Below are 16,134 nucleotides of genomic sequence, written 5' to 3'. Positions count from 1 at the left end.
AGCTTGGTCAAAGAGGTAGGTTTTAAGGAGGGTCTTAAAGGAGGAGAGAGAGGTAGAGAGGTCCAGGGAGGGAATTCCAGAGCGTGTGGCCTGGACAGTTGAAGGCACGGCCGCCAATGGTGGGGCGAAGGGATTGGGGGATGCGCAAGAGGCCAGAATTGGAGGAACGCAGAGTTCCCAGAGGGTTGTAGGGCTGGAGGAGGTTACAGAGATAGGGAGTTACGGAGACACTTTAACAGGGTTTCCGCTGCACATCTGGCAAAGTAATGGCTGCACAGAGGCAGAAAGCCCAAGGAAATTCAGCTCCATTATTCCTTTTCGTAGCTTTAATCAGGTTACATATGAAAAGGATAGATATGATTCCCTGACAACCTGACAATCATTGTGTAGGCTTTCCATCCCTGCTAATGTTTCTCTGCTCCTCCTCCCGGTAGTTTTGACTCCTCGCTGGGGTACGTTTCTGTGGGCTCCCTCCAATTCCTCAGCCAAGTGGCCATTTTGTCGAGTCTGATATTTGACGTCAAGGTTTTCCGATCCTAGATCACGACTTTGACGAGTGCAACAAAGGAATAAGGATAAGTGAGCCTGACCTGGTAACAAATGTAGGTTCTCCTTCATTTTAATTTGGAACTCCATTTCATATACAACGAGGGTTGCTAACACTGGTTGGACATATCCCTGGAGGTTTAATCGCATGGCTTCCTGCCTCTAACCGCCCCGCCCCCACATTCCGGCCATTGGTCGCCCAACACGCCCATCCTCGCGGTGCCCCGCCTTCCCATGACCACTTGGAATGCGGATAAGGCTCTTCGTTACCCGATTGGATGATTCTTGACTGTCAGTCAATCAGCCCTTTTTCCGCCTGTCCAATATTTTTTATAACTAGTAAACAAAAGTGTTCAAAGAAATTTTTTTAAAAAAACACCATTTTTTTTAAACGCCCCTATGCTTTTTCTCCCTGGGTGCAGCGTCCTGGAGATTAATCTTTGATTCCGGTGGACTCCAGGTCAATCCCGCAGGGTTGGTAACCCCTATACACTAAACATCGGCAAGGCTTGATTTCAAGTTGCATAAACTTCAGCAGTCAACGTTTGCAGTGTGTTCTACGCAGCAGCCCTCCGTGCTAATAATAAATGTAACGGAACTGTGTAAGGATGCTGCATAATGTTGTAAAAGATGTTGTGCTGTTTGCTGGTGGAACACTTACTTCCCATGGGTTGCCTGTCACTTCAGTCTGCCAGATTGTGTGGGATAAGTAGCATCAGTTCTTGGATGTTAAGTGGTAGACCTGCCATTATCCAGCAGCTGACTAACCTACTGCGCTAACTTACGCTGAACCAGTTAATATTCCAGTTCGTAAGAGGTAAATTTTCAGATATTCTGCTCTTGACACAGAGGGGGGAGTTTTAACCCCCCCCCTAGGATGGGCGGGAGAAGGGCGGGGTGAGGTGAGGGGGAGCTAAAAATGCAAACATGGGAAACCCCGACCCCAACCACTTCCGGTTTTAACAGAGGCGGGTTGGGGGCGGGCGGTTAACCTGGTCTCCAGAGGTGGGTCCGTAATTTATATATTTTAATGAGGCTGCGGGCCTCAAATTTGAACTCTCTTTCAAATTTAACGGCCGTGGGCCGGGTTCCCCACGGCTCGGGCAACTCGGCAGCTGAAGAGAGGCGAGAACGGATGGATCCAGCAGGTAAGTGCCTTTCCAGCATTGCTTGTGGGCCAGGAGGAGCAGGAGTGCTTCCCCCCCCACCCCCCCCCCCAACCCACCAAGCTAACCTGTTTACCTCCCAGTGATCGGACCCCACTCCGCTTTGCGATTGGACCCCCAATCTCTCCACAAGCCCCCCCGCCCCCGCCGATGTCTCCACCCCCCCCGCCCCCGCCGATGTCTCCACCCCCCCGCCCCCGCCGATGTCTCCACCCCCCCGCCCCCGCCGATGTCTCCACCCCCCCCGCCCCCGCCGATGTCTCCACCCCCCCCCGCCCCCGCCGATGTCTCCACCCCCCCCCTCACCCATGTCTCCGCCACCCCCCTCCCCCTGATCCTTCCGGCCTCCCCCCACCCCGATCTATCCGCCACCACACCCAGCCCCGACCCACGATCTCTCCCTCCCTCCCTCCCTTCCTCCTTGGCTACAGCCTGGTACTGCAGGCCTTTACAGCCGGCCTCTCGATCCGGCTGGCTGCAGCCGGGAAACGGAATCCAAAAATGTAAATCAGGTCCTGATGCTAAATTTGGCAGAACCTCCCCCCAGTCCCCCGTACCGCTCCCTCCCTCCCTCCCCACCTTCCTGTAAATATCGGGGCCGGAGTCTCACTCGGTTGGGAGTGCAGCTTGGTGAGTTGGTCGTGGAGATCTGCACGGCCCAAATTACATCACTCCCGATTTTCTGGTTGGAGAATTGGGAGCACTGCAAATTGGTGGCCTTGACCCCTTCACTTGATTCTCTGATCTGTGCTCCCATCGAACAAGAATCTTGGTCAGGAGTGGCGTTTCCTAAAACTTATGCCGTAGCTTATTTTTCTTCTTTTTTAAAAAAAAATAAATCTGTTCATGATGCTGTTGGCATTGCTCATTGCATTTTATTGACTGACCTGCAGAATAAATATTGAAGTCAGTTGCGTTTATACTAAGGCAGTTAACCATTGCCAAAGCAATTAAAACTCCCACGTGATGTCTGGAGCTGCACATAAAAGTATTACTTTACATTATGCTGTCTTCTTTTATGTTGCATACTTATTCTTTCATTTACACTATCTTTTCTCTGAGATGCGTCGTACAATAAAAATAGATTTTAGAAAAGGTTCTGACAGTAGGAGTGATAAAAAGATTATTAGAGCCTAATGATTATTAGTCATTGATTTTTTTTGTTAAATGCTTTCTTTCTTTCCAAAGTGCAGCACTCAAAGTCACTTATATGGTTTCTGTGATTGAGGAAGGGAATATTGAGTCGTCAGATTGATGCTAGGATTAGTTGTATTGTTGACTGTTCAAAAATATATGCCTTCAGGACAACAGTCACTGAAGGTAAATATAAAGATCACTGTAACAAGAGTATTTAAGACTATGTTTACAGTCTACTGCTGTTAATTCAAAACTGCTTAATCTGAATTACTCGATAATTTGCACTTTCGAATCCACGGGAGAAATGTATATATTTCAATCCCTGTCGTCTCCCCTATTTGAGTCTCTAAAAGAAATCAATTGCTATATAGCCAAATATGAACTCCAAGAAGTGGTGTGGGGAAATCAGTGTATTATGACTAATTAAATATTAACTCTCGTTTACTCTTTGTACTTTGGTTAATTGGCTAGCTAGCAAATCCTGAAAGTGCCACTAAATGCCGTCTCACTTGAAAGTGTATTATTTCAATTATGCAGAAAGAAATGACATGATTAGCTCACACTGCTTAAACCAGTGTTGACGTTAATGTCTTAATTATTGGCATCAACATGGATGCTAGAAATAATTAGATATTCTCATTTTTGAAAAGTCGAAATTGTGGTTGGTGTTGGTGTGGCAGGGGGTACTCAACTTTGCTTGCAGTTTAACCATATTTGTTGGGCAGCCGACAGGGAGATCTCAAGTATGTGTAACATATACTGTAAAGCGTTTTTGATTTCGACAGGTCCGGGATCCTACAACGTCACGAACCACACTCTTGCTCGAGAAAGCCAAAAGAAAGCCTATCTAGAAAGCTCAATAAAAGGAGGATTTGGATCCACAGTGCCTCGTATGCAATCCGTCGAAATGAAACAAAACATGCCAGGCCCAGCCGACTACAAGGTATTGTCCCGATAGAATAACATCTGTGAATTGAGAACACTCACTGGTAATTTTTACAACTTGTCTACGAACAAAGATGTTTAAAGATATATTGGTATTTTTTGGACAATGCCTTTCATGCATTAAAATAAAAAAAAGTACTCTCCACATAAAATTATGATTGAAAGAATTAATAGTGGTGTGAGTAATAATTCCTCTTGTTATTATGGGAATGCACGAGTGTTCTTCAGTGTGTGCGCAATTTTGTCCCTTTATGTTTTCAATCACCCCTTCAAGAGGGAATTATGGCTCACTTGCTGTAATTCTTGACCAGTGCTGTTTCCAAATTGGAAGTATTTAAGTTCATTTCATCTACTTTGTTCTCCATTAAACCTGCCTTCATGACTTCCAATTAAAAGTGTAGGTGTACAGAATGTGCATGGAATTCAGACAGATGTTATGTTAAACTTGTTTAGAACCTTGGCTAGACCACACTTGGACTATTGTGCACAGTTCCGGTCTCCATATTATAAAAAGGATATAGAAGCACTGGAGAAGGTGCAAAAAAGATTTACAAGGATGATACCAGAACTGAGAGGTTGTAACTATCAGGAAAGATTGAACAGGCTTGGGGCTCTTTTCTCTAGAAAAGAGAAGGTTGAGGGGATGACTGATAGGGTGAGATGAAGTAGGGAGGGAGGAGGCTTGTGTGGAGCATAAACACTGGCAGAGACTAATTGGGCAGAATGGCCTGTTTCTGTGCTGTACATTCTGTAATTCAATGTAATCTCTTTAAAAATAAGGACCATTAGAAGTGCAGCAAAAGCCAGTGTCAAGAAGTGGGTTTATGCACTGTGATGTTGCACATGCTAAATTCACAATCTGTTACATAGAATTACATGGAATTTTACAACACACAAACAGGCCATTCAGCCCCATTGGTCTGTGCTGGTGTTAATGCTCCACATGAGCCTCCTCCCACCCTACTTCATCTCACCCTATCAACATATCATACGTTAGCAGAAAGAGATGTGGAGAGGAAGCCAGGCGCTTCCGTTTGGGGAGGCGGGGAAGCGGGGAGTCGTGAACGGGAAGGGTTAGGGTTAGGGGAGTCACTGCGACTTGCTGTGGTCAGTATTGAAGTGTTATTGGCAGAGACGTGGGAACCACTTGCCCTTTAGTTGATGATTCTATGTGTTATGGGAAGACCAAAGTAAATAAAGGAGAAAATACCTTGCGAGAATGAACTCAAACTTAATAGTTGTCAAAAGATCTATGTCATAACCTCCAGATATGCTGTTCTCCCAGCGACAATGCTATCAGGATCTATTTTGTAAAAGAGATAATGAAAGAAGGAACTTGCATTTAAATAGTGTCTTACATGAACAAGATGACCCTAAGTGCTTCACAGCACAGTTTGTATCCAGCAGTATTACCATACAGCAATTTTTTTTTGGCCATCAAGAAACATCATCAAGAAACACTTGTGTGTGAGAACTTCATTGCATATCATTACAAAGAAAGAACTTGCATTTATATAGCGCCTTTCACGACCTCATGAAGTCCCAAAGTGCTTTACAGCCAATGAAGTGCTGCAATGAAGCGAAGACACTGTTGTAATGTAGGAAATGCAACAACCAATTTGTGCACAGCAAGGTCCCACAAACAGCAATGAGATAATGACCAGATAATCTTTTTTTTTAGTGATGTTGGTTGAGGGATAAATGTTGGCCCCAGGACACCGTGGAGAACTCCCCTGCGCCCTGCGCCCCAAGGGCGTCTGAAAGATGTACACCTTCCAGCAGCGGTCACTGGAAAATGATCACAAACAAGATTGCTGGCTGACCTAGCCCGGGGCACTGGGTCAATTGTAAAGCCCCTGTCACCCCAGCTGAGTTCAACTAACTCACCACAAACCAGGAATCGAAGCAGTGTCGAATCATGGCACTATTCAAAGAAGAGCAGAGAGTTCTTCCAGTGCTCTGGTCAACATTCATCCCTCAAACTACGCCAGCAAAGCAGATTATATGGTCATTCACTCATTTGCTCTTTGTGGGATCTTGCTATGTGCAATTTGGCTGCCATGTTTACCTACATAACTTGGCTGCACTTCAATCGTAATCCATGGTTGTAAAGCACTTTGGGATGTCCTGGGGACATAAGGTGCTTTATAAATGCAAGTTTGTTCTTTGGGACCTTGAGCTATCTACAATCAATCTTTTTTATGGAGTCAGTTTTTACTAACGTGATGACTGATTCTGCTCAGATTCCTAACTCTAAGAATGTTACATATAAAATGCAACACTCGGCAAATGGAGCTATTAAATTTTTCAGCTATGTCGAGCTACTGCTGAACTAGATGACTGGAATATTATAAAAAATGAAGGTACAATATCTTATCTGCCTTTAATATCAGAAGGTTGCATAAACCAAATGTGTCATCAGCTTTAGAGCCAATTAACATCTGTGGTTTGTCTTGTATTTTGTGACCGACTCTTGAGGTTATAAAACTATAATGTGCCAATTCCAACTAACTGCTCATTAGATGGAACTGTTAATGCTTTAATATTTGCAAAAATAACCCCTAAATGTCTGGTATTGTACAATAGCTAAGGGACATCCATTTTTTTTGCCTTCAGATATTAGAAAGCTATGTCAATTTGTAATGCAGTTTTTTTGTCAGCCTTGAATGCACAATGCCACGGAACAACGTTCTATGATGTGATTAGCCGAGGGCGCTGTTTTAGTCTATCAAACATTGCTGTTGGACAACTCGGCACCACCCATAATCTCCTAGAAGTTGTAATTTATACCCTGGGTTGCAGAAACGAGGTCAGCAAAAAAGGCTACGGAAGTTTTAGTTTTAGCACTCCTATTTATTTATTGCTGTTAGGCATTGAGTGGTTTTGCGGAATTTCCAGTGGGTTAAATCAACTATTTCAGTAGCTTGCATTCATCAACGAGCAATGTTTATGCAACGTGTGTTAGCAGATTTATATTGGTGTGCACCATTGGGATGCTGATCCAAAAGTGAGACAAGGTAATGTTTATTTTTTTTTTAAAAAAAGGGACTTAAGTGATTCAGTGACAAAAAAACAGATTTGTGGATATGGAAGAATCAATGGCAAGGCAGATGTGAGACAATATTCTAACAGACAATTAATGGCCGCAATTGACTGGTGTTTGATCTATGGTAGACCTGCGGGAAAAACTGATCAATGAACAAAAAGTACACTGCAGTCAAAGAGGTAAATGGTGCAAGATGCCCTCCAAAAACTCTGGAGGATGTCGTGATACTGCTATGGATCGGTACCTACATTAAACACAAGATACTTTAGGCTAATGCACTTTTTATGGAAATAAAGGTATAATTCACTCTTAAGTGTCTTAATGCTGTATAGTGGAGAATGTTATTGGTCATCATAATATTGACAAATGAGACATGATGAAAACTGGGATGATTATTAAGCCCATTATGGAATGATGGAAATGTGATCTGCCTATATTAGTGACTACAGTATATAATACATGATTACTTAACCTCTATCCTTTGTAGCAAGGTTTTTTTTTCAAAATCCAAAATACCTTTAGCTTAATTAAAATTTATTTTTTCCTTCAGTGGAAGGATAAAGCATTAAACACTACACTAAGGTACTGGGATCCCGAATCATTGGGAGAGGGGTCCTGGGATTCAGAAGGACTGAAGTGGGGGAGAAGGGGGAGGGGGGGCACGGGGGAGGGTGTGTGTTTGGGAGCATTGGGGGCAGTTTTTTTTTAATTCCTGGGATGTTAGCAATACTGGCAAGGCTACATTTATTGCCCATCCCCAATTGCCCTAAAACTGAGTGGTTTGTTGTGTCCATTTGAGAGATGATTAAAAGTCAACTACATCGTGTGGAACTGGAATCATATGTAGACCACACTGGGTAGAATTGGCAGGTTTAACAGCAACAACTTGCATTTATATAGAGCCTTTAATGTAGTCAAATGTCCCAAGGCACTTCACAGGAGCGATTATCAAACAAAATTTGACACCGAGCCACATAAGGGGATATTATGACAGGTGGCCAAAGGTCAAAGAGAGAGGTTTTAAAGAGCGTCTTAAAGGAGGAGAGAGAGGTAGAGAGTCAAAGAGGTTTAGGGAGGGAACTCCAGAGTTTCGGGCCTCAGCAGCTGAAGGCATGGCCGCCAATGGTGGAGCGATTAAAATTGGGGATGCGTAAGAGGCCAGAATTGGAGGAGCGCCGAGATCTCGGAGGGTTGCAGGGCTGGAGGAGGTTACAGAGATGGGCTACAACTTCAAGTCAAAACTATGTTCATGATAACATGAGGAAGGTGCCTTAATGCAATGTCACTACTGTAGGGAACCTAAATGACTGAATTTTACGATGCATGCAGGAAGGAGTTTTAAAATGTTTCTACCCCTCCATTTATTTATGCAGGTTAAGGACAAAAAAAGCAACCAATTCAAAACATTGCAAAGTTCATCCTTTGCATCAAAGACAGAAAGAATTCCTGTTACAGGACCCCAGGTAAGGCAACCTTCTAACACTGTCACTGTGTTTACTGGCAAAAGCTTTACCACTTAAAATATTTTCAGCCTCTTAGTTTCAAAGTCTGTACCTAAATCACATGGCTCTAGCCTTCGATTCTCCCCAAAAAAATGACACCCAAATTTCTGCTGGAGTTAAACCATTTTGGCTCTATTAAAAAAACAAAAATTATCAGACAAGTTAAAATAATATTGGCATCAAGTCATAAGTACTTGATGCCAAGAGGTTACACTGAGTCAAGGAATCATTTGGAAAAAAAAATCTTCAGATGCTAGCTGAAAAATCTGGGTGCATTGGCAACCAAAATGGTGGCTAAATGGATGAATATTTGATTCACAACTTGTTGAACTTGATGCAGATACTGATTAAAATGACTTTACGGAGTGTGTGGTGAAGCGTAAATACCTTCACGTCCTTACACTAATAGTTTTACACACATCAAGCACTTTAAAACGTGGACACACAACGACTAAACTAAATCTAAAATTAACCAGATTTGTAACGTTAAAATAAAATTTGGCCTCACTCACCCACAGGCACTTGAGAGTGGATTTACACTACAACAGTGCGAAGCTGAAAGCACTTTGCACTGGCCGTAAGCTCACGGCGTAAATTCACCTGTAGGGTGGCAATTCAGTGAGCAAATCTCACAGTGGTTCAATGGAATTTGTTGAGAAGTAATATGTTAGGATTGACTCCTTTTGCACGACTCAAAACCAGAGAATAGAAAGAAGGACTTGCATTTATATAGCGCCTTTCACGACCTCAGGACATCCCAAAGCGCTTTACAGCCAATGAAGTAATTTTGAAGTCTAGTCACTGTTGTAATGTAAGAAATGGGGCAGCCAATTTATGCACAGCGAGTTCCCACAAACAGCAATGTGATAATGACCCAGATAATCTGTTTTAGTGATGTTGGTTGAGGAATAAGTATTGGCCAGGACACCGGGGAGAACTCCCCTGCTCTTCTTCGAAAAAGTGCCATTGGATCTTTTATGATCACCTGAGAGGGCGGACGGGGCCTCGGTTTAACATCTCATCCGAAAGACGGCACCTCTGACAGTGCAGCGCTCCCTCAGTACTGCGCTGGAGTGTCAGCCTAGATTAGGCGCTCAAGTCTCTCGAGTGAGGATTTGAATCCACAACCTCCTGCCTCAGAGGCGAGAGTGGCTACCCACCGAGCCATGGCTGACACCATAAAACCAGACTATGATGGGGCTTGAGACTGTGAAGCTAATTCATATAGTTGTCCCGATTATTCCTCCAGATCCTGTATTGCTCTTTTTACCTCACTTTTTCTATAACAAAACAAAGTTCACACATTGCTCCTTCAGTAATGACTGACTCTCTGGTTATTTAATAGGTTGTAATTTATACTCTGCACATTGTAGGCGTCGGTTTACAACTTGGCACTCCTGACGGGGAGCCTCGCCCACCTGGAACGCCTGTTTTGGAAATTTGGGCATGAGCTGCACACCATTTTCCAACCGTTAATTTAAATGGTCAGAAAATTGTGCCCAATAGCTGCTCCAGCCAGCTACACGAAGTTGGAAAATTATCCCATGCCTCTGGTTAATGGGCCCTAATTAGCCCTAAAGGAATGGATGGCTGTAAAATTCCACTTCAGCCACCAGCGATCTGAATTTGTGTTCCGATCAAGGACCGGGACAAGTGACAGGAAACATAAGTTTACGCAGCACGTACAATGATTAAGTAAAGGAAACAAGCTATTAGAAATGATGGCTGTGTCCCAAAATATATATGAAGTATGTGCCAATTTGTTTTGTAACCCTCCGAAGTATCAACTTGGTTTTTTTTGTAAAGGAAAATTCACAATTCGCACGACAGGGCGTAATTTGAATGAAGCACCATAGAAACATACAGCACAGAAGGAGGCCATTTGGCTCATCGTGAATGCTATCCAATTAGTCCCACTCCCCCCGTTCTTTCCCCATAGCCCTACTGTTTTGAAGTTCCAGTAGTTGGATGTGTTGCTCCAGGATTTACGTACAGAGAACATGGTTATATACAAATTGCTTAAAGAAGCAGCGCATTGGAGGCGGAAGTGGAGCTGAGTCAGGTTATTAAGTGCCAGAGTGCTGACCGAGATCGTGATGGGCCACTTTAACCACTGCAAATATCAGTTGTTTTTGTAGGCCTGGTGTCTAAATAATACGTAGACTTTCCTCTCTATGCCTGGGGAATTGAAAGAAGGAAAGAAAGACTTCCATTTTTATGCCACTTTTCATGACCTCAGGACATCCCAAAGCGCTTTACAGCCAATGAAGTACTTTTTTGAAGTGTAGTCACTGTTGTAATGTAGGAAACACGGCAACCAATTTGCGCACAGCAAGCTCCCACAAACAGCAATGTGATAATGATCAGATGATCTGTTTTTTAATGATGTTGGTTGAGGGATAAATATTGGCCCAGGACACCTCCCCTGCTCTTTTTCGAAATAGTGCCATGGGATCTTTTACGTCCACCAGAGAGAGCAGTTGGGGCCTCGTTTAACACCTCATCCGAAAGACGGCACACTCCGACAGTGCAGCACTCCCTCGGTGCTGCACTGGAGTGTCAGTCTAGATTTTGTGCGCAAGTCTCTGGAGTGGGACTTGAACCCACGGCCTCATGACTCAGAGGCGAGACGGTTACCAACTGAGCCACGGCTGACACGCTGAAGTCTGAAGAGGAGGCATCCAGGTTATTGGGCCAGGTGTTTCCCTGCCTTTTCCAGGACAATTTCCAGGCCTCCTTTATCAGGTGGGGCATGTGGCGGGCGGCTAATGCGCTTCTGCCCATTTTGTGCTCCGACCCACGAGGCATTTCTACCTCCGTATCTCCGTCGTTTCTGCCTCCGTCCCTACTTGTGGCCCCAGAAGTGCGAAGACAAAGTGAGATTTTTTTTTCCTCTTTCTCCCTTGCCCCGTCCTCTCATTTCTTTCTCCTGCTGGTGACAGGTGTCATGCTACTTATTTAATTGGCGGGTCGAATGCGTGCCACATGCAGAAACGCATCACCTCAAACCAGCTCCTGAGAAATCCACGCCTGTAGCCTTATTACTCTTTGCCTCATTGCTGAGTGCCCCATTTTTAAAAATTCGTTCATGGGATGTGGGCGTCGCTGGCGAGGCCGGCATTTATTGCCCATCCCTAATTGCCCTTGAGAAGGTGGTGGTGAGCCGCCTTCTTGAACCGCTGCAGTCCGTGTGGTGACGGTTCTCCCACAGTGCTGTTAGGAAGGGAGTTCCAGGATTTTGACCCAGCGACGATGAAGGAACGGCGATATATTTCCAAGTCGGGATGGTGTGTGACTTGGAGGGGAACGTGCAGGTGGTGTTGTTCCCATGTGTCTGCTGCTCTTGTCCTTCTAGGTGGTAGAGGTTGTGGGTTTGGGAAGTGCTGTCGAAGAAGCCTTGGCGAGTTGCTGCAGTGCATCCTGTGGATGGTACACACTGCAGCCACTGTGCGCCGGTGGTGAAGGGAGTGAATGTTTAGGGTGGTGGATGGGGTGCCAATCAAGCGGGCTGCTTTACCTTGGATGGTGTCGAGCTTCTTGACTGTTGTTGGAGCTGCACTCATCCAAGCAAGTGGAGAGTATTCCATCACACTCCTGACTTGTGCCTTATAGATGGTGGAAAGGCTTTGGGGAGTCAGGAGGTGAGTCACTCGCCGCAGAATACCCAGCCTCTGACCTGCTCTCGTAGCCACAGTATTTATATGGCTGGTCCAGTTAAGTTTCTGGTCAATGGTGACCCCCAGGATGTTGATGGTGGGGGATTCAGCGATGGTAATTCCCCATAAGGACAAGTCCCACATGAGCTGCTGCAATTGGGCCTCTCCACCCCTGGGTGGGAAGGGGAAAATCAGCTCGGGCTTTCTACCCCTGATTTACTCACTCCCGGCCAATATTTATCCCTCAACCAACGTCACTAAAACAGAATATCTACTCATTACCCCACTGCTGTTTGTGGGACCTTGCTGTGTGGAAATCGGCTGCTGCATTTCCTACATTACAACAGTGACTACACTTCAAAAAGTACTTAATTGGCTGTAAAGCGCTTTGGGACGTGCTGTGGTCATGAAAGGCAATTCATGAATGCACGTTCTTTCTTTATTTATCTTTCTAGCGCTAGCCAGTGGGCCCACTGCCAAGGGCCAGGAGGACAGCTGCAGACCTGGTGGGTTCCCAGTAGATGCCCGGAGAGGAGAATCAGTTCTATCGTTTTTCGGTGTAATGGCAGATAACTGGGTGACGCTTTCCCTCACCAAAAAAAAAACAGGGAATGCTGTTTGATATCTGGTAGAAACTGTACTCTGTGGGGTAATAGTGAGCCTCATAAAATAGATTGCTTCTGTGTGTGTGTGTGTGTGTGTGTGTGAAGTTGCTTAATGATGGGAGCATATTTCTGTACTCTGCAGCATCCAAATAGAGTATAGTTATTGGTTTTTATTTTGGAACTGTGCCCAGTTTGTGCTGGTTCTCTCGCTGTGCATTGTTTTGTTGATTTATTGTGGGGGAAGTTAAACTTTAGTAGCATTGAATTTTTTTTTTCCGCTGCAAGGTAACTTTGCTGGCTGTGCCTGAATAGTTTCATTACAAAGATCTGGCCAAGCAGCGGGCAGGTTTCCTTCTTCAAAATAAAAACAATAATTTAAGTAGGCCCTAGGTCGGGGAGGCCGTTATTCCTGCAATCCATTAACTTGGAGCAGAATCGCAGAGAATGGGGTCCTACCTGGGACTTTCTTTCTCCCCCCCTCCCTCCAAAATAACCAATTGAATCAGCGAACGCTGCAGGAAAAAGGAGGAATGTTGCATGTGTTATGGCTTATAAACCGCAGTGTTGCAAATACAATTTCTCCACAGCTATAAGTCTCAGGTGGTTTGTGATATTGAGTAGGATATGAGTAAGCAATGCAATCCTTTTTTAAAAAAAAAATAAGGTACAGTTCATTTTTTTTAAATGAATACCAGCTTGTTAGGTAAATAACTTCAAAGGATGATTTGCTGCACTTTAACTTGATCAGTGACTCCCTTTTCTCAAACTGCGCACTGTAAACTATATCGGTCCACCCGTCCATTTGTAAACATGCCCCCCCCCGAAAAAAATACTGCTGGTACTAAATACTCAGAATAACACCAGTATTTAGATTTTTACGCTTGCTGCTTTAAGTCCAAAAAAAGGATAGATCCAAGTATTTTTTTAAATGGTGAAAAGCTAGGAGCAGTGGGGGTCCATCTACACAGATCATTAAAATGCAGTGGTCAGGTACAAAAAAAAGTAATCAAAAAGGCTAATGGAAATTTAACCTTTTAAATCCAGAGGGCTAGAATATAAAGAGGAGCAAGTGTTGCTACAGATATACAAAGCCCTGGTTAGACCACCACTGGAGTACTGTGTACAGTTCAAGGCACCGCACCTTAGAAAGGATATATTGGCCTTCGAAGGAGTGCAACGCAGCTTCGACCAGAATATTACCAGAGCTCCAAGGGTTAAATTATGAGGAGCGATTACATAAACTAGGCTTGTATTCCCTGGAATATTGAAGATTAAGGGATGATTTGATTGAGGTTTTTTTAGGATTTTGAAAGGAATTGATTGGGTAGATTGAGGGAAACTTTTTCAGCTGGTGGGGGAGTCTAGGACAAGGGGACGTAACCTTAAAATCAGAGCCAGGCCATTCAGGAGAGAAGTTAGGAAACACTTCTTCACACAAAGGGTGGTTGAAGTGTGGAACTCTCTCCCACAAAAAACAGTAGATGCTAGCTCAATTAATAATTTTAAATCTGAGATCGATAGATTTTTTGCTAGCCAAGGGTATTAAGGGTTATGGAGCCAATGTGGGTAAATGGAGTTGGGTTACAGATCAGCCATGCCCTCATTGAATGGTGGAACAGGCTCGAGGGGCTGAATGGCCTCCTCCTGTTCCTATGTTGAACTCTTGCCTCTGAAGTTTTTTTTTCTGGAGTTTGTATTCCCAGCAATTTTGAGCCGGAATTTGCTGGAGTGGGGCGTCTCGCGGCGTGCCCTGTTAGTTAGACTTTTTTCTGCACCCTTTAGGTCAGATTTTTTTTTTTTGCCCTGTAACTTGCTGATAACGGCACAGCGGGGGCAACAGGGCATCCGGGACCTTAGTGAACGACGGGACCAACAGTCTATCTCCTCAACCCCAGTGAGATTTAAGGATTGAGAAAGAAACAGAGGAACGACGGAGAAGGAGGGTGAATTGGAGTCCGATCAGGTACAGAAAGAGAAATAAAGAGAGAGAAAGAAAGATTGGATTAAGGGAGAGAGAGAAAAGAGAAAGGAAAAGTGAGAAGAAATTTTAAAAATTTAAGATTTGACATTTTTAAGATCTCCAACAACAATTCACTACCTGAAGAAATAAGACTCAAAAGTTTAAATTGTTCAATTTCTGGGCCAGAGAGGTTGATTGGCAATCATCATGTCGTTAAAAGGGTACTTACGCTATTAATTACTAGACTTAACAGTTAATCTGTTTTTGGCAGGATTGCTTAAGTGAAGAATGTTGGCTAGGCCACTAAGAGAATTTCCCTCTTCATCAAATAGTGTCATGGGATCTTTTAAGGTTCACTAAACAGGCAGGCAAGAGCTTGGCTTGACATCTCATCTGAAGGACAGCACCTTGAACAGTTCCTTGGTAAAGCACAGGAGCTCCAGCCTATATTATATCTTCATGTCTGGGAGATATTAAGGATATACTTGCCTTAGAAGCGGTGCAACAAAGGTTCACTAGATTGATTCCTGGGATGAGAAGGTTGTCCCATGAGGAAAGATTGAGTAGAATGGGCCTATATTCTTTGGAGTTTAGAAGAATGAGAGGTGATCTCTTTGAAACGTATAAGATTCTGAGGGGGCTTGACAGGGTAGATGCTGAGAGGTTGTTTCCCCTGGCTGGAGAGTCTAGAACTAGGGGACATAGTCTCAGGACTGAGATGAGGAGGAATTTCTTAACTCAGAGTGAATCTTTGGAATTCTCTACTCCAGAGGGCTGTGAATGCTCAGTCGTTGTGTATATTCAAGACTGAGAGCGATAGCTTTTTGGACTCTAAGGGAATCAAGGGATATGGGGATCAGAAAGGAAAGTGGAGTAGAGGTCGAAGGTCAATCAAGACCTGATTGAATGGCGGAGCAGGCTCGAGGGGCCGTATGGCCTACTTTTGCTCCTATTTCTTAAGTTCTTATGTTCTTAGAATACTTCGTATCATCTCTGGGGCATGTGGTAAGGCCTTCCTGAAGCCTCCAAAGCATTGCTGTAGCACCCAAACGGTTGATCCTTGAAGACCCTAGCTTGCCTGTGCACCTTGTTTTATCTGTGTTTTGCAGGGGTACGAGATTTATGCAGACTTATCGGTCTTGGTTGCACCTTATTGTACATACCTCCAATAATCCAGCCATCCATCATTTCTTCCTCTGCAATGAACTGCGTCAAGTTTGATTGCTTCATAATGAAACATCACGCATTTGCTATGGGAGTGTAACTGAAGTGGATTATTTTCTGATGGTGGTTGTACATCATTTTCACACTGATGGATTAATAACCCTTACTACTTAGGTATGCCATGAGACTGTTGATGGGTGAATTTTAAAATTCTCATTCTTGTTTTCAGATCCCTCCGTGACCTCGCCCTCTCCCTATCTCTGTGACCTCTGCCAGCCCCACAACCCTCCGAGATCTCTGCGCTCCTCCAATTCTGGCCTCTTGTGCGTCCCAGATTTTCTTTGCCCCACCATTGGCAGCCGTGCCTTCAGCTGCCTCTTTGACCAAGCCTTTGGACACCTGTCCTA

General features: G+C 44.3%; 1 protein-coding gene across 1 annotated transcript in view; it reads left to right on the top strand.

The window, feature by feature from the left end:
• stpg2 (sperm-tail PG-rich repeat containing 2) overlaps positions 1-16,134 on the top strand; it is a 295,396-nt gene that overhangs the window by 67,271 nt on the left and 211,991 nt on the right. The window contains exons 10-11 of the mRNA XM_067994494.1: positions 3,635-3,792; positions 8,214-8,303. Coding sequence (XP_067850595.1) covers positions 3,635-3,792; positions 8,214-8,303 — 248 coding nt within the window. The remainder of the gene's footprint in view (positions 1-3,634; positions 3,793-8,213; positions 8,304-16,134) is intronic.

Source organism: Heptranchias perlo, chromosome 1 (genome assembly GCF_035084215.1).
Source record: "Heptranchias perlo isolate sHepPer1 chromosome 1, sHepPer1.hap1, whole genome shotgun sequence".
NCBI classification, from domain to species: Eukaryota; Metazoa; Chordata; class Chondrichthyes; order Hexanchiformes; family Hexanchidae; genus Heptranchias; species Heptranchias perlo.
This window is presented reverse-complemented; position numbering and strand designations above follow the sequence as displayed.